This window comes from Piliocolobus tephrosceles, chromosome 1, assembly GCF_002776525.5.
Source record: "Piliocolobus tephrosceles isolate RC106 chromosome 1, ASM277652v3, whole genome shotgun sequence".
In the NCBI taxonomy this organism is placed as follows: domain Eukaryota; kingdom Metazoa; phylum Chordata; class Mammalia; order Primates; family Cercopithecidae; genus Piliocolobus; species Piliocolobus tephrosceles.
The window spans coordinates 66,468,812-66,492,294 of record NC_045434.1 but is presented as its reverse complement, the minus strand read 5'-3'; the positions used below and the strand labels follow the sequence as shown (position 1 = coordinate 66,492,294).

Here is a 23,483-nt window from a genome sequence, read left to right as displayed (position 1 = left end):
CTATCTATCTATCTATCTATCTATCTATCTATCTATCTATCTATCTAATCTACCTGTCCTCTATCTAAGCTGTCTACCTGTCAAGATGGGATAAACTATTGAAAGAAATATACCTGAACTACTGAAGGGAAGATGTCTTGAAAGGAACATACTTATACTAAAACATGATTCAATCTAGGTTTGGTGGCTCTTGCCTGTAATCCCAGTCACTGGGGAGGCCAAAGAGAGGATCTCTTGTGGCCAGGAGTTTGAGACCAGCTTGGGAAACATAGCAAGACCCTCATCTCAAGGAAAAAACAAAACCATTAATCATTCATTGTTTATCTGAAATTTGGATTTAACTGGGTGTCCTGTGTTTACTTTGAAAAGCTTAGAAGTGGCACTGGGCTTTGAGAACCTGAGAAATGGTCTTAGGTGTAGACAAAACATTCTGGACCATGGCTACTGATAGCCATCTGGTCCACCTTTACCAAAGTGGAGCCCAGAATCCTGGCCACAAACAGCCCCAAAAGGCCCTAAGTAGCAAAAGAGGTATATACCACATGGTAGCTGGGTGGAGGAATCATCTACTAACATTTATTTAGTTAGGTATTTACTGTTGGTCAGATACTATGAATAAAAATACCAGTGAAATGCTATCCATGCCCTAGAAGAAGATGATGTGGAAATAAATGAAATGTGTAAGACGTTACCAGTGCACTAATGGAAGTCTACAGTAGGGGCATAAGGAAGGGAGTAGCCCATTCTACATGTGGGACGGGCAAGCAGGAGGTGCTTCCAGAAAGCTGTTTGTTTTGATCCATGTTGAAATATGAGCAGGAATGCTCCAGGAAATGAAGAATGATAACAGCATTGAGTTGGGTTCAGGAGTGTGTGGGGAGAGGGGCGGGCTAGTTTGTAGAACATTCTTCGCATAGGAAGCTGTGTGGGAAAATAGAGGTGTGAAAGAGAAAGGCATGTTTGGGAAACTATGAAAAGTTCCATATGGCTGGATAACTGAATTTTACAAGGTGGGGTTACACAGGAAGAAGCCTAGAGAAGCAAGCAGAGGCACATCTTTGAGGGCCATGAGTGCCCACTATTGGAGTCTGTAGTTCTGGCCATTTGTTCTGAAGTCATGAAGCCTTTGCCTTCTGTGGCCTCTTCATCCTCACCCCAGAACTCTATCCACTGGCTCTTTGTATCCCCTCATTGCCTTATGCAAAAAATTCTGAATCTTCTACACTGTTTCAGCTCTTCAATCCAGCCTCACGCCCTCCATCAGCACTTCACTCTCCCTGCCAGGCTGCGCTGGGTATGGCCTTGACCCTGAGGACTTGCAACCCCTGGAGCTATGCCCAGCAATGTTATTGGGATCCCCCATAACCAACTGGATTTTTCTACCATGCTTTTTTTTCTCTTTGATCCTTCTCATTAAGCATCACTTGCCATTTTAACCTCCCCAGACATCTTCCCTTGGCTTCTGTCAATTCATAGTCACTGGGCTTTTCTTCCTATTTCTCTCACTGCTTCTCAGTTTTCTTTATAGGCTTATCTTTTCTTCTGGATTCCTTGAATGTTGGAGTTGGCCTTCATTCTGTTCTCATTTTTTTTTTCTATATTCCCTGCATAATTTCCTTCTCTCTCATGGTTATAATTACAACCTTTGTGTTGATGGATGAGTCTTAAAAGTCTCTATTTCCTGTGGAATTTCTCCTAAGCTTGAAGTAATATAACCACCAGCTTACCCAAATGCTCTCCTTCTGAGGGCCTCCTAAATATCTCAAATTCATCATGCTGAAACTGACATGATTTTTTTTTAATGGCTTTATTGCAGTGCAATTTATATACTAGAAAATTATCTCATTTTAAGTGTACAATTCAATGATTTTGAATAAATTTGCAGAGTTGAGAAATCACCACTGCAATCTAATTTTAGAACATTTCCATCACCCAAAAAGATTTCTCTTGCCTATTTACAATCACTCCTTGTTTCTACCCCCAGCCCCAGGCAACCAGTAATTTATTTTCCATGTATAGACTTGCCTGCCCTGGACGTTTTGTATTAGCATAACTATACAACATGTGATCTTTTGTCTGACTTCTTTCACTTAACATGTTTTTGAGATTCTTCCATATTGTAACATGTATCATTTATTGACAAATCATATTCCATTGTATGGATATACCACATTTTGTTGATCCATTTACCAGTTCACAGACATTTGGAATTTTCCCCTTTTTTGCTATTATGGACAGTGCTGCAATGAACATTCGTATGAAATTTTTTTGTGGACGTATGTTTTTATTTCTCTTGGGTATATGCCCAAGAGTGGCATTGCTGGGTCGTATGGTAAATTTATGTTTAACATTTTTTTTTTTTTGAGACGGAGTCTTGCTCTGTGGCCAGGCTGGAGTGCAGTGGCATGATCTTGGCTCACTGCAACCTCAGCCTCCCGAGTTCAAGCAATTCTCCTGCCTCAGCCTCCTGAGTAGCTAGGACTACAGGGGGCACCACCACGCCCAGCTAATTTTTGTATTTTTAGTAGAGACAGGGTTTCACTATGTTGGCCAGGATGGTCTCGATCTCTTGACCTCGTGATCTGCCTGCCTCAGCCTCCCAAAGTGCTGGGATTACAGCTGTGAGCCACCGCACCTAGCCATGTTTAACTTTTTAAGAAACTGCCAAACTGTTCTCCAATGACTTTATTTTTAATCACCATTTCCCATTGATCTCTATTTCAATCAATGGCTTCACCATCCATCTAATTAGTAATCCAGAAACTTAGGAGTTCTTTACTTCTTCCTCTCCATATTCCATTAATCACCAAGTACAGTCGATTCTACTCCTAAGTATCTCTAGAACCATCTCCAAATCTTCACCCTTTGTGACCATCTGTGTTAGTCCATTTTCACACTGCTATAAAGAAATACCTGAGACTGGGTAATTTATTAAAAAAAAAGTTTAATTGACTCACAGTTCTGCATGGCCAGGGAGGCTTCAGGAAACTTACAATTATGGTGAAAGGCTAAGGGGAAGCAAGGCACATCTTACATGGTGACAGGAGAGAGAGCGGGGGGGCGGGGGGGACTGCCAAACACTTTAAAACTGTCAGATCTCATGAGATCTCAGTATCATGAGAACAGATGAGATTATGGGGGAACCCCCATAATCCAGTCACCTCCCACCAGGTCCTTCCCTCCTGGACACCTGGGGATTTCAATTTGAGATGAGATTTGGGTGGGGACACAGAGCCAGACCATATCCTAACTCAGGCCACCACCGTTTTCTGCTTTAGTGACCTCCTCACATTTCTCTGGCCACCTCACCTTCCCCAATCTATTAATTTTTAAAACAAGCTTGTGAAATATTTGGTATTCACAAAAGAATATAGGAAAACATGAATAATGTATAAAGCATAAGTATGAAACAAAAGCCTCGTGGCTCACCATCCAACTTAAGACATGAACATCCCTGTACTGTAAAGTTCCCCGTGGGCTCTAATCCATCCAATTCTTCACACCACAACTGATCAGCACATTTCTCTGCTTTGGAAGATTCAATGGCTCCTTATTGTCTTTAGGATAAAGTCCAAAGTACCTATTGTAGCTTTACAAGTTCTTCATAATTTTTGAAATTCTTCCCCAAGAACCTACCCTTGCCCCAACTCCTTATCATTCAGGTACTGCTCTTCAAAGTCACACATTCAGGGAATGCTGGGGACTAGAGAAGATGCTCTCTGAACCCTAGGCATTTTCTCTAATCATTGCACTCATTACTTTTTACTCCTAGCTGTTCACTGCCTGCCTTTCCCATCAGATAGTTCTGGGAAAGCAGAGACCATTTCTACTTTGCTTGCCCCTGCATCTCCAGTGTTAGCACGGTGTTTGGCACAGGGTAGTTGCTCAGTAAGCATTTTTTGAGTGTTCAGTGGATGAACTGATTCTGATACATCCAGATACAGATGTCTGGTAGGTATTTGGAACTCAGAAGAAAGGTCCAGGTTAAAGATATAGAAATGGAAGAATTAAATCATGGAAGTTAATGTTGCAACCATAGGAGTAGATGAAGCCACCAGGGACAGTGAAGGCTAAGAGGGAAATCTTACACTCATGTTTGAGGGTTGGGTGGAAGGGGAGGGCCAGCAAAGAACAAGGGTGAGCTGGGAGCAGGAGGACAGAGAGCCCAGAACTCAAGGGAACAGGTCTCAGTGAGACGGGAGAGGTCAAGGAAGGTGAGAAGTGCCTTTATGCCAGACAGGGGGTCTGGCATAAAGGAATAATTGGAGATCTTTGCCAGAGAGTTCCAGAGGAGCTAAAGTGGAAATGCTGTGAGTTGAAGAGTGAAGTACTTGAGGGAATGCAGTGTTTACTGGTCCACAATTTTGAGGCATTTGAGAAGCATGGAGATCCAAAAGAGGGTTTTGATTTTCGGGATATAAATGAGTTAAACTTTCATTCAGATTTCATTCAAATATTCAAATGCATTGAGCATTTGTGCCAGACAGTGTGCTGGGCTGAGCATCTTTTCTGTTTATGGGAAAGATCCAGTAGAATCTAAAAACAAGATCACTGGAAGGACATGATGTATGGAGTCAGACTCCAGATGATATGGCACATAGCTCTGGAAAAGGAGACCACTTCTTTTGAGAATCGATGAAGTAGAGGATGGGTGGATATTGAATCCTTGCCTTCTGCTTCCAAATTCAGTGAGCTTTTTAGTCTAACTTGTTTCCTTCTTCGCATTTTTGGAAAGCAGCTAAGTGCAGATTCCCCATCTATTCGTATCTCCTGGGGGAGGGCCAGGAATAAGGTGGGAACTTAAATTCTAAAGTGTCTCCTTTTCCTCAGTGTTGACCACAGCATATACCTTTCATTTTCATTTCTGCCTTGTCCTGCTCCCTCCTAATCTTTATATATTCACACATTTAAGTCAAGAAAGTTTTCCCAGGTTTCACTTTGTATTTTGTATCTGATGGGAGGATTCATGAAATTTGAGGGTTTGGCAACAGTCTCGAAAAACCGACCTAATACGGAACTGAAAGAGAATTTCTAGATTTAGGATGCTAAGAATTTTAACATGCTTCTGCCAGCAGAGGGAGCCCCAGGATTGGGAGCGATAGCTCAGATGGAGACAATTTCTGGCAATGCTGTCAGCAGTCCAGAGGGATTTATGGGTTAACTGAAAATAAAAGAGAATGAAAGAGGGAGGGAAGGAGAGAGACATATATATATAGAAATAGTTACACACACATAAAATACATGTAACATGATTCTCTTGCTCCTTGAAACACACCTGATTTCTACTCTAGTTCAGTGATTCCCAAACCTCCATGAGTCATCCGGGAGAACTGAGGGCAGATCCTTAGACCCCACCAAGTCCTGTTGAGTCTGGCTTATTAAGGATGGGACCTAGGAATCTGTATTTTTTACAAAGCTCCTGACAAAAGTTTTTTTTTGGCCAAACTTTAGTCAGGCTTCTGAACCTTCTAGGCCCATCTGGGCACTTCCTAGTAAAATCCAGTTTTACAAAGAATCCTGCTAAGTCAGTTTAGCAGGAACTGCGCCCTCCCCCCCCCTCCCCCCGCCCATTTTAACACCTGATTCCTTGATATCTAATTGGTTTTTTCATTTGCCATCATCCCCAGGGGGTGCCTGACCACCCTGGCCTGTCTTCAGAAATAATCCTGTTTCATTTCAGCCAGAACCCTCCTTATCCCAACCCTGATGTTTCGTCTTAGTAATTTTCCATCCACCAGTCACCAGTCACCATCCTGCTCTTTGTAAATTATCACACACTTGCCCATGGTGTGGAACTGAGTCCAGTTCTATACTGAGATGTCTTTTCCCCCATTGCAGGAGTCCCGATTAAAACCTGTTTTTACCAGTTTAACTGCTCTCTAGCTCTGGTTTTCTTTGACAGTCCCCAGGTGATTCTAAAGTAATCTGTCAACACACCAGTCCAAACTTCTACTTTGGGTAATTAGGTAAATACTTTTAACTTTAGCATGTTAGAGACTTAATTTAACGACTCCAGACAACAACATGCTGACTGGTAGTAAAATATAATCCCTGGGAGACTGCTGTTATGACTGAGCCATTTCCTTCTCTTAAGAAAAAAAAAAAAAAAAAACTATGTTTTACATTTATTCATATAATACATGAGGAGGGCTTAAAAAGTCACCTGGTACAAAAGGTTTACAACGAGTGACAACAATCCTTGCTCTTTCCTGTCTCAGCCCTGGTCCCACTGAGAGGCAATCACTTTTAAATCTTAATTTATTTTCCCCTGAAAACCAACTCCACATTTGTAAACAATGTGCTTTTACTACTATTTCTTGATTTTGCAATTTTGGAAATTACTTATTCATTTCCTGCTAAGGAATGTTGGGATTTTGCTTTTTTACATCACACGAATACCCATTCCCTTTTTTCTAGATTCCTAATATTAAAATATCACATTTTTAATTAAATCAATAGTGTTTGTATTGTTATGATTAATTGTTTACAGCTGAACAATATGGTGCACTATGATACATATTTTTCTTCTGGTCTTCACTGAATTCCTGGGAGTTAATAATCACTTCATTTTGATTTGTTTGCTTTGTTAGTTGTACATGTCCTTCAAACCCTCTGACAAGAGCTATAAAATTCAAATAAGTAAGTCAAATTAATTGGGTAATCTATGAGTTCCTTTATTTTTTCCTTGGAGACATTTTACTGAAGCCCTTAGTCCTCCTGTCCCCTGAATCTGGGGACATTCCTTTGGGAATGGGAACTCTTGTTTTTCTCATTTTTGGTTTACTTCCTCATGTATAATAAGGAAATGTTTTGAGACCTTTATGCAGGAGTGATGTTTCACATTTTTAACATATCAGACCCGCGCCAAATAAAGGGCAGTGTGACGGTTCCGGTCAGCCCTGTCTGCTTGTCCTTGTATTACCTTCTCCTTGGTTGTTTTTTGGCCGGGTAAGGATTTCTAGAGAAGACACTGTTTTCTCTCAGAATTGGAAGATGTTGCTGTCTTGCCTTTCAGTTTCTAGCTTCCAGTTGACACTGAGAGGTCCAACTGCTGTTCAGATTTCTGACCCTTGGTTTGTGAACTATTTTTCTTTCTCCAGAACTTTTGGAATCCTTTTATTTCTGGGGTTCTAACATTTCCAATAATATGCTTTGATGAGTTTTGTTGTTGTGCATTGTGTTGGGCACCCACTGGGTCCATTGAATATGGAAATTCAAATCTTGTATTTTGGTAAATTTTAGAGAATTTTTTTTGATTATTTTATTCTCTTTCATTTTCTCTGTGTTCTCTTTTTGGACTTCTTAATAGAAGATGACAGAGCTCTTGAGCCAATCTTTTAAGTTTCTTATCTTTCTATGTCTTATGTTTTTAAAATCTCTTTCCATTTTGTCCTATTTTCTGGGAGATTTCCTCAATTTTATCTTCCAATGCTTAATTTTAATTAATTAATTAATTTTTGAGACAGCATTCCACTCTTGTCACTCAGACTAGAGCGCAATGGCACGATCTTGGCTCCCTGCAACCTCTGCCTTCTGGGTTCAAGTGGTTCTCCTGCCTCAGCCTCCTGAGTAGCTGGGATTGCAGGCATGCACCACCATGCCTGGCTAATTTTTGTATTTTTAGTAGAGATGAGGTTTCACTGTGTTGGCCAGGTTGGTCTTGGACTCCCGACCTCAGGTAATCCGCTCACCTTGGCCTCCCAAATTGCTGAGATTACAGGCATGAACCACCATGCCTGGCCCTTCGTTTTAATTTTTAAATGTCCAGTTGCATTTTCATTTAAAGAGCCATTTTTTTTCTTCTCCATACTTAAAAATTGGTTCTTTATTTTATCATGTTATTATTATTTTTTGAGACAGGGTCTCACCCTGTTGCCCAGGCTGGAGTGCAGTGGTGCCATCACAGCTTATTGCAGCCTCAACCTCCTATGTGCAAATAATCCTCTCATATCAGCCTCCTGAGTGGCTAGGCATGCATCACTACACTACGCTAATTTATTTGTAGAGACTGGGGTCTCTCTATGTTGCCCTGGCTGGTTTTGAACTCCTGGGCTCAGGTGATCCTCCCACTTCAGTCTTCCAAACTGCTGGGATTATAGGCATGAGCCACTGCTGGAGAAGGAAAGTTTATTTTCAGCCAAAAATTGGCTTCTTGATCATATTTCATGAATTATCTTCCCGTATCTCTGGGGGATATTGATGTTGCTCTGGCCATTACTGATAATTATTTCTTCTGCTTTCTAGATTTCCTCCCTTGAGGTCCTCAGTATCAAATGTTTTTGTTCCATGCCTAGTGTCTTAGTCTGTTTGTGTTACTGTCAAGGAACCCCTGAGGCTGAGTAGTTTTTAAAGAAAAGGGTCTGTTTGGCTTATGGTTTTGCAGCCTGCAGAAGAGGCACAGTGCCGACATCTCCATCTAGTGAGGGCCTTAGACCGCTTCCACTCATGGCAGAAGAGGAGCAGGCATCACATGGCAAGAGAGGGGTGGGAGGGGCCAGGCTCTTTGAACAACAAGTTCTTGCAGACCTCATAGAGTGAGAACTCACTCATTACTATGAGCATGGCACCAAGTCATTCATGAGAGATTCACCCCCACGACTCAAACACCTCACATCAGGCCCCACTTCCAACCTTGGGGATTAAATTTCAGTCTGCAACTTGGAGGGGACAAATATCCAAACTATGTCACCTGGTGATCTTTGTAGTCTCTTCCTTGGCTGTCGGAAGCTTTGTGTATGAGGGCAGGGCTTGTCAATTTTTGGACTTCACTGTAGGATAATCCAGAAGGCCCCTGGTGGTTTCACTGGGGGAAGCACACATCAATGTCTGTAGTGTTTGTCTCTTTGGTTGGGTCCTTTCTACAGGGAAGAATCCTTAATTCTTCTGCCTAGTGTAAGCTGGGGTAGGGTGGGTGGAGAGGGGTAGAGCTAGGCTGTTTGTGTTCTGGGAGCTGAGCCAGTAAAATGGGCTGGGGAATCTCATCTTTCAGTATGGAGTCTTTCTCTAATCTCGCTATTTCCAGCTCCATGCCTAACCCCACCCCTCTGCTGTGTCTGATGTCCCTAAGCCTGGTGTGTCTTTGTTAAGTTTCTCCAGAAAATAAATGTTCCTTCTCCAGCTGGAGTAGCTGTAGAGGCCAAGGGTCTTCTCCTGTGTTTACCCCCACCTGTTCCTCCAACTCCTGAGGCTTCCCATCGTGAGCCCTCAGACTCCAGCAGTCTTGGGTTTGCTAAGTCACTTATTACTCATCCATCCACTTTCCCTCTTCCAAGAGTGTTGACATTCCTTAACTGTTGTTATCTCTGTTGTTCCCATGTTCCCAGTCTTTTTGTCCTTATGGTTTATGGCATATAAATTCTTCTACTGTCATCAAAGCATTTTGTCAGGATGCAGAAATTAATGTCTGTTTAGAGTGCCAAGTTTAACCCTAGATAGCTATTTTTGTGTGGCTTGTCAGGCTTGAAAGGAGAGGAAGCTATAGTAGTGATATCTTCTATTTATCCCCAAATTACTAAAGAGTCATGAGCATGGAAACAGGACATTTTATTGCATGGTTTTATTGGAAGAAAAGGAGGGGAAATATTTCATTTGTTTGTCCACTTAAAAAAATATTTATTGAGCACTAATACATCTCTGGAATTGTGCTAGGCGCTGGGAATGCAAAGGCTTACGAATATGTGGTGTCTGCTTTCAAGGAAATTGAAGTCAAGTACAAGGAAAGTAGGCAAGTAAATCAGAGCTCACCATAGCATGATGTATACTGTAATAGGAATGTGTGTAGAGTACTGTGGAAGTAGAGAAGGGACAGGCCGTGACAGCAGGAAAGGGCTCTGGGAGGTGGTCCTGGAGCTCGGTTTTGAAGGCTAAGTACAAGTTATGAGGATGTTGGAGAAAGGCATCCCAAGCAGAGGGAACTGCGTCTATTCAGGCAAGAAGTCTAGAAACAGCATGGCATTTCAGAGGAAACTCAGGTAGCCTGAATGGCTAGACCAAGGGTCTGTGTTGGGGAGGGCCTGAGTAAGACTGGAACAGTCACTGAACTAGCCATGTCTCTCCAGAGCCTGATCCTGGGCCTACCAACAAGAGATCCAGAAATCATAGTATCTTATTCCCTCTGTGAATTTGAGCAAAGTTAAAACAATGTTAATTGTAAAATGAGGATAATATGAAGATTACATAAAGAAATGAGACATGTAAAATGCTGATCCAGTGGTAGGAATGTAAAATATTCTAGTTCTTTCATGACAAATCTGCCTTAAATCTCTCTCCTCCCTAGTCTCCTAACAGTTATAAAACAGTTTCTGGAAAAACTTAACTATTGGGGAAATCTTTTTCTTCTTTCTATTTCTGCCAGAGGAAGATTACTTGAGCATCTTTTAACTGAATTTGTATTTAGTCAGCAGCTGCGATGTTTATGAGCTCTCAGACATCTGGGATACCTTCCTGTAAAGTTTTCATCATTTCTTAAAAGGCTCCTGGGTAGGACTCTGGGATAACTGAGTTCCAGTCTCCCTCCCATCACTGACAATACATGTGACTTTGGGCAAGGCCCTTCCCTTGTCTTGGCTTCAATTCCCTCACCTGGCAAATAAGGAGAAATAATTTAGATTACCTTTAATATTTGTTCTAGCTCAGAAATTGGACACAGGGAACTTTTAGCTATACTCAAATTAGTATAAAGAAAGAGCTAGGATTTTCAGATTTTATTTTCATATCATCCTAATGACAGGGAGGCAGTTCCTTTCAAATCTTGGCAAGCAAGCAGAAGTGAGACTGTTTCATCCCTCCTTACCTTTCCCACCCTCCTTTCAGCTTCCGATTCTGATGAACTCACACAAACCCCAAAAAGAAATACTTTCACTAAAGGAAACACTTCAATTGTGTCCCTCTGATACTGGTAAGCTCTGTCGGAAAAGTCAGAGGAGTAGGACTCTTAAAAGCCAACTGTTGTGAAAACACATCATCGTTGTCTGTAGATGTTTTCTGAAGCATGCATCCAGCTATTTTAATCTCTCCAAGTGACTGGATCACTAAACCACAATACTCTGGATGATACTGTCTGTTGATGGCAAGTGAAGATTTGGGTAAATGGTGAGGGTGGGGAATGGTATTTCCCTTTCCTGTCAGGTTTCTCTAGTTCCTTGACCTGAAACAAGTGTTGGGATTTTCTCTGAAGAGGCCCATTTAGGGCTCAGAGGGTCAGTATTCTGAGAAGCCCAGCTGGACTAGGATTAAGGGATAGATGAATAGCACATGAAGAATTTTGACTGACACATTTAGGCCTCCCTTGATCCACTGAACAAGACTTCTGGAAATAAAATGAGACTTTTCAACACTCTAGATCTAAATGTTAATAACATTAAACTAGCTGATGTTTGGCTGCAGCATGCAGATATCAGCATGTTTAGCAGTTCCCAAGATACAACATAGTGTTTGTGCTCTGTCATTGGTTTAAAACCGATTTTAAAAACTGCTTACAACATTTGTATAATTCTTGCAGTCTTTTTGTAATTCCAAAAGAACATGCAGACATTTTTTATACTATCTTTGCAACTTTTTTGTTCCAACTTGACTTTCTGTGCCACAATGATCAGAATGCTGTCAGTGCCAGTAAGAGACTTCTGGTTCCATCTGCATCTTATCATATCATCCCTCCTACACATTCGAAAGCTCATCGGGCATTTCTTCTTGTTTTTTTTCTCACCAGCATTTCACACTGAAATTTCTCTTTAGCCCAGCCCTCCTGTTCATTTCAATAGATTAATTATTTCAATAGCAGTTTTTTTTGAGGACCTACTATGTACTAGGCCCTGACAAATGGTGATACTATTATATATAATGTGATTTTTAAAAGTCTTACCTCAAGATTTCGAACAAATTTGACTTCTTTTTATCGATGTTCTTTTTTCTTTTGCTTCTCTTCTCTCTCTCTTTCCCTCCTCCTCTGCCTTTCCTTCTGTTTCATCTCTCTCTTCCTTTGCGGTTTCCCACTCTTTGGGGAGGGGCAGGATTTCCTGCTCAGAAGTTGGTTGGTTTCTGGGAGGAGTCAGAAGACCTGATTTGGGACTGAAACCAGCTGGTCTGCCACCTGATACAAGAAGGTGAAACCCAGGCCAAGGAAGAAGTCCCTTATGCTAGGACTGAGCTGGCAGCCAGGAGGCACCGGCAGAGACTGCTCCAAAGAGAAGCCAGAGTGGACCAGTTCTGGGCATCAGGCATCAATCAGTACTACCCAAAGGACAGAGGAGCCCTTGAGGCAGCCCAAGACAGGAATGCTTGGAAGTGGTCCTGGTTTCCCTGGAGACTTATCCATTACTATTGTTAGCTCTTAACATGGGAGAGGCATACCAGACAGAGCCCCTGTCCCACCCTTAGCAGGTGCTCACTCTCAGATTCCTGGCTTTGTCTCAAAGGAAGTTACTGAAACAAAAACTGGGTTTGGGCAGGTTTTTCTTTTTCACCAGGAGAGACTCTAGCGATCCAATGCATTCTGTGAGGCCTGTGTGTCCACACATTTCTCAATTATAAACTTAGGGAATCTCATATGTGACTTATAAACCATTTTAGTGATTGCATCAGCTGAATGCTGGAGTGGATGGTAAAGGGAAGACAGGAATCTGCAATGGGATGTATTAGGGAAAGAGACTCCGTAAATAGGGACGATAATTCTACCATGATTCTTGCCAATTAATGACAGACAGAGTCACGTCCTAATTCAGAGGTTTATGATCTCTGGACTGAGGAAGGAACTACAGCGTATCAAAACAAAAATGTACTTTCTTCCTCTATTTCTTCATTTGTTCAACAAATATTTAATAAGCACCTACTCTATGTTAGGCGCTGGGCTAGAGGCTGGGGATAGAGTGGTAAGCCATACTGGATGTAGCTATGCCCTGATGGAGAGTATAGAGATTTGGGCACACAAGCTCAGAGGAAGGACTGTAATTGTTGGGTGCTAATGTCTCCTTTGGAGAAGCACCATCAGACAGATTTTGGATAGTCATCCTTCTGTTGCTTAGCCAATGTGGAACATTGGTTCTTTCAATGACCCTTTTGCTTGCAATATCTACAAGTATCCCTCTCTATATGTTCCCAATTCTTAGAAAATGCAAGACTTTTCGGTCTTGTTTTTATTTCAGGGGCAAGTTTTTTTTATGTAGAGTACCATATGTTCTGTTGATTTCTAGCTTATTTACTTTCTAGAGCTCTCTGAAAATATCTAGTTATGTACTGGATATTTTCTAAGCTGTCAGTTTCATATTTCAATTACTTTTTTCTCATTAAATCCCCTAATTCATATTTAAGCCCTTGAACAGAAAAAATAAAGACAACGTTTCTTTTATTTCAGCTGTTGAGTGTACTCCAGAATGCTCTTTGAAAGTGTTCTGAAGCCTCTTTTCATTTTTATTTAGTTTACAATTTTTAATCTTTGTCTAATGTACTTTTAAAAGAAAGATTTTTTGACATTGCTTTTTGTACTGTATTTTCAATTTTTTCTTGTCCATTTAAGGCATTTGTTTTTCATATTGCACAACAGAGTTATTTAATTTTTTTTCTTACCCTGCTGCTTATAATTTTTTTTTCTCTATTGGATGGACTAACACTTAACTGAATCATTTGGTACAGATGTTTAATCCAGAACAATAAGTACCTAATAAAATCTTGAATTGTTAACTAATTTCTGCTCAACCACCCCTGAGGCTTAGGAAAATCTTTCATGGTAACTTTTAATTTTGCTCTAGGCCAGGGTTTAAATTCAGCTTTTTAGGGCTGCCCTCTGGTTTAGCCATTTTACAATGTGATTACTCTTTTCCAGAGAAAACTTAGAAGAAAGGGGTGGCTCATGTTGAAGTTCAGGTAATGCTGAGTAGAAAGAGAAATGAAAGGAGGGTGGGTTTTAGGTGGTATCGGAGTCTTTGAGAGAGACCATTCTTGAGTTAAAATTTTATCTTGAAGCCTTAGCTTGCCAATGAAAGAAGCTAACTATTGCCTCTTTGGGCCTTTGTCCCCTAATTTTTCTGGGGTTCCTCTTAAATATCTTAATTTATTCATTATGACATGTCAGTAGTTCTGCAAGATAGCCATTGCTATTCTAACAATTTTTTTTTTTTTTTTGCAGTTTACGAAAATAAGTGCAAGAGTTAGGATTACAGTGCAATTTTATATGGAAAGCAGGAGTTCTCCCAGTGGAGGCTGCAGTTTTGACATGGAAAAAACCAAGAAGGACGAGAGATACCACTGAGTAAAAGTGTGTGCCTGTCAGTGGTATCTTGGGTTCCCTTGCTAAGCAAAGGTTAGAAAGGATCACATAGTTAATGACCTGACAAAATCTTTGACCCCAGTGTACAAACTAAAAGTGTCCTATCACAGACTAACAAGACAGGGCATGCTGTCGTGAAAGTTTTTTATAGATCTGACAATTGCCTTTTCCCAAATTGGTTTTCAGTCTACTGGACCTCCAACTGTTTTCCCTGAGGACTAGCTTGGATTGGATTGGTAACTTATGGAATATATATCTCCATTCATTTCCTCTGGAACACTCCCTTATATCAGAAGTAAGGCAATCCAGAAAAAAATACAATAAGACATTTTAATGTGGACAAGCAAAAGCAAACATAGAGTAGGAAGGGAATAAACTGTTTAATGGTAAAAATATTTATGCCTCCAAAACCAAAGGTCTAATGAACTTATAAAAAGACCTATGTTGAACTACCCAATGGTATATTTCTCACACAAAATGTCAAATGATCTTATACCAAGACCTATGTCCAATTACTCAGTGGTGTACCTCCCAAACAAAATGCCTAACGACCTTATACAAAGGTCTAGATATAATTGTTTACCAAAGTGTGCACCTGTTGACTAAATTTTCTAATTATGTTATACAAAGAACTAGGAAAAATGATCTTATACAAAGACTTGTTTGCTTGCAAATCACAGAAGAAATGAGAACTTAATAAAACTAGTCAGAGCTCAGGTTATTGTTGAGATTTTCTCACTGGGCAGCAGATCTAAAAGACAAATACACTTGTGCACAAGGAGCCCAGTAAGTGTACCTGTTGGTCCCATGTTCCCTGGAATATTGCCAAGGGAAGGTCTTTAAAATAATCAGAGTAGAGCTTCTAGAATTGTCAAAGAATGATGAGACCACCATTTAATATATAAAATAAAACAAAAATAGTAAACTTGTTGCTCATTATAGTAAAGGCAAGCTTTTCTGCTCAATCTGTCTGAACAGCAGACTGCTGATCTCATATAGGTTTTTGAGGATGCATGAAGATCAGGGACTGGTGTACTTTCCCAGACATAAATGGACTGACATCAGCTATAGAAGCATGACTATTTGTTGACTGGTTAGCACTCTGAGATGCAGTTAATGGCATGAGTTCATTCCTGATTGGTTGACTCTCAGAAATGAGGGCCTATCACTGATTGATTGGCTTCTAAAAGCTTAACAGGTGAGTTGTCATTTATTAAGCCAGTGGGTTTTCTACTAGTTCTGGTTAGCATGACTATAGAACAATCAAATTTTCCTGCGAATGTGGGAAACTTTAAATATTCTCAGTTGATACCTACTATTTGTTTTCATTAGAATATAGTGCAAGAGAAGGCATATAACATAGCATAAAACTATATATATTTCTTTCTATAAATTGATCAAAGTTTTGTGAAGAGGAAGATAACTTTAATAGATATTTCACTATGACCAAATTTGAGACTATTAGGTTTGACCAGTAGGTTAAGGTATTTTTATAAAAGGCAAAAGCATTAGTTGGATGAGTTTAATCAAGAAATAATTTATTTTTGGAATCAAATCTGTCACATTTAATAGTAATTGAGCAAAAAGGAAACATATTTATCAATATGCTGAGAAAAAGAATAAAGAAGCTTTTAAAGAAAGGGATGATCTGAACAGACAGGCTGGAAAGGGAAGTACATCCCCTTTTTGGTGGTAATATTAGACAGAATCTTAGCATCTTATAAATGGATGCAACCTCCAAGTCCACAAATCTCCTCTCCCGTTTATACCATCCCTGGCAGATGACTTCCAACCCCTGCTTGAATGCTTTGAGTAGTGGGGAGCTTACTATGTATCACAAGGCAATTCATTATGTTTTTTAATTACTCTGATATCTTAATAATATAACATCTGCCTTCTTGTAATCCTGCTTGATAGTTCTTGTTCTCTATTTTTGAGCCACACAAGTCTTATCATCTCCAATATGGCAGCTCTTGAAATATTTGGCACAATTGTCATGTAAAGCTACTGAATCTAATGTCTCTATTGTTCTTCAATTGTTCTGTATGTGTTAGAGTTTCTGGGCTTTTATTTGCCCTAGTCACTCTAATTAAGCAAAATTTTTTTGGTCAAGGTTTGTCTTAAAATATTAACAATAACAATAATAACTCTTATTGACTGAAAGCCTGCTATATGCAAAGTACTACAGTAAGAACTCTGTGTGTATTGTCTCATTTCATCAGCAAAATTTTCCCTGAGGAAGGTACTATTTTACAGATGAAGAAAGGATTTAACTAACTCAAGAGAGTGTAAATAACTTTCCCAGGTTTTAGAACTACAAATAGGAGAGTCAAGATGCAAACCTAAGCAAATCCAGGCAGTCCGATTTAAACTTTGTTTTTCACCCTGACAGAATGCAAAGTATAAGAAATCATCTTGCCCTTCTCTTTTTCTGCACATTATACTTCTACTAATGAAGCATTAATTTGTTTTAGTAGTCCTGTTATAAGCCCTCGTTGGCTTTTATTGAACTTGTAACCACTGAAAATCTTTAGGTATGAGCAAAAAGAACAAAACTAGAGGCATCATACTTCATGACTTCAAAATAAACTTCAAAGCTATAATAACAAAAATGGCATGATACTGGCATAAAAGCAGATATATAGATCAATGGAACAGAATAGAGAGCTTAGAAATAAATTCACTCACCTATAGCCAGCTGATTTTCAACAAAGTTGCCAAGAGCCCACATTGGGGAAAAGACAGTCTCTTCAATAAATGGTGCTGGGAAAATTTGATATCCACCTGCAGAAGAACAAGACTAGATCCTGACATCTCACCATATCAAGTCATATGCCACATAACATTTTGGCCAATAAGGGACTGTATATATGATGGTAGTCCTATAAAATTATAATAACATATTTTTACTGTACTTTTTTATGTTTAGATATGTTTAGATAGATTTACAAATGTTTACCATTATGTTACAATTGCCTACGATATTCAGTACAGTAATATACCATACAGGTTTACAGCCTAAGAGCAATAGGCTACACCATATAGCCTAGGTATGTAGTAGATTATGCTATCTAGGTATGTTTTAAGTAGACGCCATGATGTTTGCACAAATGACAAAATCGCCTAGTAAAGCATCTCTCACAGTGTATCCCCGTTGTGAAGTCACGCATACCTATAAAAATCAACTCAAAATGGATTAAAGATTTAAACATAAACTATGAACCTACCAGAAGATGATATAGGGGAAACATTTTGAGACATGGGACTAGGCAACAAAGTTTTAGATAAGACCTCAAAAACATAGGCAGTCAAAGCAAAAATAGATAAATGGGATTACATCAAACTGAGAAGTTTGTGCATAGCAAAGGAAACAATTAGCAGTGAAGAGACAACCTGCAGAATGGGAGAAAATGTTTGCAAACTATATATCTGACGAAGGGTTAATATCCAGAATGTATAATAAACTCAACCCAATAGCAAAATAAACCCAAGTGACCTAATTTTAAAAATGGGCAAAAGACCTTAATAGATATTTCTCAAAAGAAGACATAAAAATGGCCAACAGGTGTATGAAAAAAATGTTCAACATCACTGATCACCAGGGAAATACAAATCAAAACTGTAGTTAAATACCACTTCACTATGGTTAGAATAGCTCTTACCAAAAGACAAAAGAAAGCACGTGTTGGTGAGGATGTAGAGAAAAGGGAATGCTTACACACTGTTGGTGGGAATGTAAATTGGCACAGCCCCTAATGGAATGGAAAACAGCATGGAGGTTTCTAAAGATTAGAAGTAGAACCACCGTAAGATCCAGCATTCCCACTAGTGGGTATATAGAGATATCTGTACTCCCATGTTTGTTGTAGCACTATTTACAATAGCCAAGAGTTGAAATCAACCTAAGTGCCAGCAGTGGATGAAAGGATAAACAACATGTAGTATATGTATACAATGGAATACTATTCAGCAATGGAAAACAATGATATATTGTCATCTGAGAAAAATGGATGAACCTGGATGTTAAGTGAAATAAGCCAGACACAGAAACACAGACAAATAGTAAATAGCACGTGATCTCACTTAAACATGGAATATATATATATATATATATATATATATATATTTGCTGATCTTTGCTGATCTTATAAAAGTATAGAGTAGATCAGTGTGGTTAACAGAGACTTGGGAGGAGATGGGGGAGAGGAGGATGAGGAGAGGTTGGTCAAGGAGTACAAAGTTTCAGTTAGATAGGAGGAAGAGTTCTGGAGTTCTTTTCCACAGTAGGGTGACTATGGTTAACAGTAAGGTATTGTATATTACAAAATAGCTAGAAGAGAAGCTTTTGAATGTTCATACTACAAAGAAATGATAAATGCATGAGGTGATGGCTATGCTAAATACCTTGATTTGATCATTATATAATGTGTGGAAGCATCAAATTGTACTCAAATATGTACAATTATAATGTATCAATTAAAATTTAAAAAAAAACTCTAGGTCTTTTTCACATGATCTGCTGCTAGAATATGTCTTTCAAATTCTGTGGTCATGCAATTGGGTTTTTGAACCTGAATTCTGTATTGTATCTTTTTCCCTATTCAGTTTCAGTTGGTTTTTCTTTGGTGCATGGTTCCAGCCTATTGAGTTCTTTTGAGTTCTGACTGTGCTGTCTCAGCTCTGTGTCACCAACAGAACTGATAAGTATAACTTCTGTTACCTCTCCTAGGTTGTTGGTAAAATTACCAAGCAGAATAGGACAAAAGACAATTTTTGTTCCTGTGTTGGGGGAGGAACATGTTTGATCATAACCAGACATAGCCTTGTGAGACTACCTCATAACTTTGATTCTGAAATTATTAAGGAAACCCTTTTTCCTTACTTTGCTCTAACCCAGAATTTTTCAACTTCTGCCCCATTAACATTTTGGAATGGAGAATTCTTTGTGTTGGCGGCTGTCCTGTACATTAGAAGATGTTTAATAGCCCCCTGACTTCTACCCTCTAGATGCCTGCAGTACTGCCCCCTCCCCTCACCCAGACACCAGAAATGTCTTAAGACTGTCAAACGTTCTCTGGGGGGACAAAATTGCTTCTCCTTTCATTTACAAGCACTGCTCTAGCCTCATAAATGATTAATTAAACAATCAAGTATTTATTAAGAACCTACTATTTGCCTAGGACCTAAAGATTTCTGTGAACACTGAAGACATGATTCTTTACTTCAAGAAGATTGTACTATAAGAGACATGACCAAGCCCACAGAACAACTGGGAGAAAAAAAGTCTATTACTGAGTGATGCAGTATGAGACTCAGGCTGTATGACCTATAAGAACTCAGAGAATTGAGGAGACCAGTGACAACAGAGATTTCAATAGCTCGGATTTGATTGGGTTGGGTAATTTTTTAATTAATATATTTTGATATAAACAGGCATGGGGAATTTCCTTCTACACAAACGTATAGGCATACTTATATATTTAGGCAACTTTATTTTTTTAATACATAGGCAAACTTGCAAAGCATAGGTATTACTTTCTAAATAAAAAATCATGTAATCCCAGCACTCACTTTGGGAGGCTAAGAAAGGCAGATCATGAGGTCAGGAGATTGAGACCATCCTGGCCAACATGGTGAAACCTCGTCTCTACTAAAATACAAAAAATTAGCTGGGCATGGTGGTGCACATCTATAGTCCCAGCTACTTGGGAGGCTGAGGCAGTGGAATCTGTTGAACCAAGGAGGTAGAGGTTGCAGTAAGCCGAGATTGTGCTACTGCACTCCAGCCTGGTGATAGAGCGAGACTCCATCTCAAAAAAAAAAAAAAAAAAAAAAAAAATCAGAGCACACGGTTTTACATGTAGTTTGACAATGGGCAAAACACCTGTATTTGAAATCATACCTCCCTTGGAGAATTTGAGGTATGTGGTTTCAGAAGATGTGGAGGTAGTGGGTGGGAGGACATTCAGATTGGAAGAGTAAGGTAAACAAAGGTGCAGAAAACCAGAAGGGAACAACAGGAAGGGACTGGGGTTCATGCTAGGCAGCCTGACAAATCAGGCAAGAGGGCCGGCTGAGATGGAAGCATATCACAGAGGCACTGAAACCTGGCATAAGAGTTTTGGTCTCAGATGTTTTGGAGTTCAGGAGCAGCAGAATGAAAGATATGAAAGGAAGACAGTCAGACAATGGATAGTTTAGGGTGAAGGTGCTAGAGGGTGCGGGGGATGGTTTGAGCAGTTGAGAGCCAGACAAGGTGGTAGCTGAATGGGCAAAGGAGTAATTAATAAAAGAGGCATTTTGGAAGACCAGCAGGAAGGATAAAATTGAGTCAGTTCCTAGGAAGTTTCTTGGACATTGAAAGTGAGGCTCTGCCTTGGTATAGGGCTGAGTTTCCCATTTTGGAAACTGGGAGAGCCATGGTGCCACTGACATTCTTCTTTTCCTTTAAAACTCCAAATATGTTTCTTTTTCTTGATTAATCTTACCACATTCTGATTGCTTTTTTCCTTTGGGAGTGATAAGAATAGATTTCAGAGAGAGATGGTTTTTGATCAGGGCCAGGAACACTGGGTAGGAATTGAGTTGGCAGAAATGAAATGGAGACGTGTGTAGGGCACTGGATGAAGGAGAGAGTCTAAGCAGAGGCAATGGTGTGAGCCAGTGATATGTTTGGCAAAAATGCATAGCTGTTGATGAAAGGAGTAAAGTCCCGATTAGGACTGGCGACATGAAAAATATGAGGAGACTAGCATCAAGACCATGCCTCGGACTCCTGGCTACCTCTTTAAAGTTTAAAATTTATTTTGCTGAGCCCTATAGAGTCACCAAATTGGCTATTACTACAGATGAAGCTCTACACTGGAGGAGGAGGACTCAGATCTGTAGCAACCAGTTTTTTTTTTTCTCTCTTTCTAGCCCAGAGTTTCTTACTATGATTTGGGTGCATGGGGAGGAAGGCTGGGTAGAGCTAGATTCATCATCTGCTTTGGTGTTCTTGGGAGCTTATCTCTTTTCCTGCCAGGTAGCTAATTTTTCCTTTCTTTCCTCTCCTTCACCTCCAGACCTCCCTCCTTTCTTTTCTTCCCTTCTCTCTCTGTCTCTCTCTAAAACACAGTTTGGGAAGAAAAAGTTATCAGCCATGGGAACCTCTGGTGCACAAGTGTGAGGATCAAAGAGCTTTTCTGCCTTAGAATTAATCAGTTACCTCCCACTCACTCTAGCTCAGAAGTTGATCTACCTTCTCATCTTAAAATGCTAAATTTCATGGAAGTTACAAAAGTTTCTCTCTTCCCACCCCTAACAAGAAGGAAAAACGAGTCCTCAACAGACTTACCTGCATGTAGTAGCTTATTACACAGTTCCTAGGTGTGAAGCAAGTGCCTGACCTTCAGGAAGCTGTTTCCGCTGCAGTGCTCAGGTAAGACCCCATCACCGTCACACGCCTGCTAACCTTCCCTGCTGCCCACCCCAGGACACCACACCTCTCAGGAATTAGATGAGATATGGTATAAAAAGTTTTTTATTTCAAAATGCAAAATGGTGGTCATTGTAATAATTATTAATAATAATATAAAAAGCACTTATCCTTCCTCCCTAGTGCAAAATGGTAGACGCATTTAGAGAATTCACACAGTATTGGACGCGTCATGACAATGCAGTGCTGCACAGCAGCAAAACTCAATCCCAAACTCCTTTTGGTTGGATGCTCGTGGTAGGTCAGTTCTAGATGTCAGCGGTTTCTCTGAAGTTAAGTCCAGATAAAAAACAGCACGTGCTCCTGCACTCTCCCAGCGGAGTCAGGCTCCTGTGCGCTCGACCCCTCTGTCTCTCCCTTCCTCTTTCGGTCTGTTTGTCTCTGTCTGCTGCCTCTCCCTCCCACTCCGCTGGTCTCCCACAGTTCCTACGAGGCGTGTGGCCGGTTGGAGAGGGCCCGGCCACCGAGGACGGCGTCCTGCTGCTTGCCTTTCTCCTGCAGGTCTTGCTTCTGGAGAGCCTGTCGCTCCAGGGCGGCCTGCAGCTCCGCCACGGCTGCCTCCTGGTCCCGAAGACGGCTGGCGGCCGTGAAGGGGCTGCACACAGTCTCCATCAGGCCGAGCACCACGCCGAAGAGGGCCAACACGCTGCCCAGCACGTACAGCTTCACCATCTTCCCCTTGCGCTTCTGGGCCATCATCTCCCTTGCCAGGGGGATCAGCTCCTGGACCGTTTCCATCTCGGCTCTGGGCTCTCGGAGGCGGGAGTGACCTGCAGGAGGAGCAGCAGGAGAGGGGACTTCAGCCACCGAAGAACGGCTGCAGCCTCCCGCCACCCCGCACCCAGCTTATCTTGGGGAGGGCTCATAGAAAGGGGGACCACCTTAGTGGCAGGGCGCGAGCAGGAGGCAGCGCGAGCTGCAGTTGGCGGCGGTCAGCGTGTCCGTCGGTCCGACTGGCCTCGGCGTTCTCCTCCGCTCGGCAGCTGCAGCTCTTCCAGTTGGAGACTCCGCCGCTGGCACCGCTTTAGCGTCCGGAGGCCGCTTATATATTTTCTCCGAGACACGCCTCCTGGGCTCCTGGGCCCAGACTGGCTCGGCCAGAGCCCGGGGAACGCGGAGGGGGAGGAAGAAGAGGAGGGGGAAAGGAGGGGGTGGAACCCCGCTGGGACCTGGCAGGAGGTGGCCACGCGCTGCGCACGCTCCGACTGTGTGAGCTAGGGGACCCGGCACGCGCGGGGTCATTGGCAGCGGGGCACGCGGAAGGGCCAGTGTGCACGCGAAAATCCCACTCTAGGCTAGCGCAGGGGAGGACCCGGAACCCAGGGAGGTGTCCGCGGACATTTCTGACATGACAGCACCTTCTTACTGGTGTCAGTGGGTGCAAGCTTCCCTCGTCCAGCACAACCTGACATTATAAATAATGAGGGAATCTGGGGGTTCCATCTAAAGAAAAAAAGGTTTCCTTTTTCTTGGGAAGGGTTATCATCTTTCCACGTGTGTGGCAATTGCATCAGAGAGGAGAAGGCAAGGGGGAGGGATCTGGGTAACAGAATAGAGCAGGTCACGCTTGGATAAAGCAATATGTGCTAATATTGTTTCTTTCCTGCCTGGCTGGTTTTATTTAGAGGTACATGCATGTATAGCTAGAGTCAGTTGATAGAAAACTATTCATTGATAGTGCTTTTATGCACAGAGGGGTGTGTGTGTGTGTGAGAGAGAGAGATTAGTCTCTTTGCCTGCAAGCTA

General features: G+C 41.1%; 3 protein-coding genes across 4 annotated transcripts in view; 1 reads left to right on the top strand and 2 right to left on the bottom strand.

Moving 5' to 3' along the window:
- The window catches only part of HSD11B1 (hydroxysteroid 11-beta dehydrogenase 1), a 54,026-nt gene extending 37,041 nt beyond the window's left edge, over positions 1–16,985 (bottom strand). Inside the window, exons 1-2 of one of the 2 annotated variants that reach the window (XM_023198331.1) lie at positions 16,949–16,985; positions 11,861–12,036 (exon numbers count right to left, since the gene is read on the bottom strand). The gene's annotated coding sequence lies outside the window, so the exon portion shown is untranslated. Of the gene's footprint in view, positions 1–11,860; positions 12,037–16,948 lie in introns of those variants that run through there. The other variant, XM_023198332.1, reaches the window with a different exon arrangement.
- LAMB3 (laminin subunit beta 3) overlaps positions 1–23,483 on the top strand; it is a 160,809-nt gene that overhangs the window by 70,585 nt on the left and 66,741 nt on the right. The gene's annotated exons all lie outside the window — the stretch shown is intronic.
- G0S2 (G0/G1 switch 2) lies at positions 21,765–22,850 on the bottom strand. Its single transcript, XM_023198336.2, has 2 exons — positions 22,619–22,850; positions 21,765–22,507 (listed from the first exon to the last, which is right to left on the bottom strand). Exon 2 carries the CDS (start codon positions 22,473–22,475, stop codon positions 22,164–22,166), a length of 312 nt encoding a protein of 103 aa, XP_023054104.1. The 5' UTR covers positions 22,476–22,507; positions 22,619–22,850; the 3' UTR covers positions 21,765–22,163.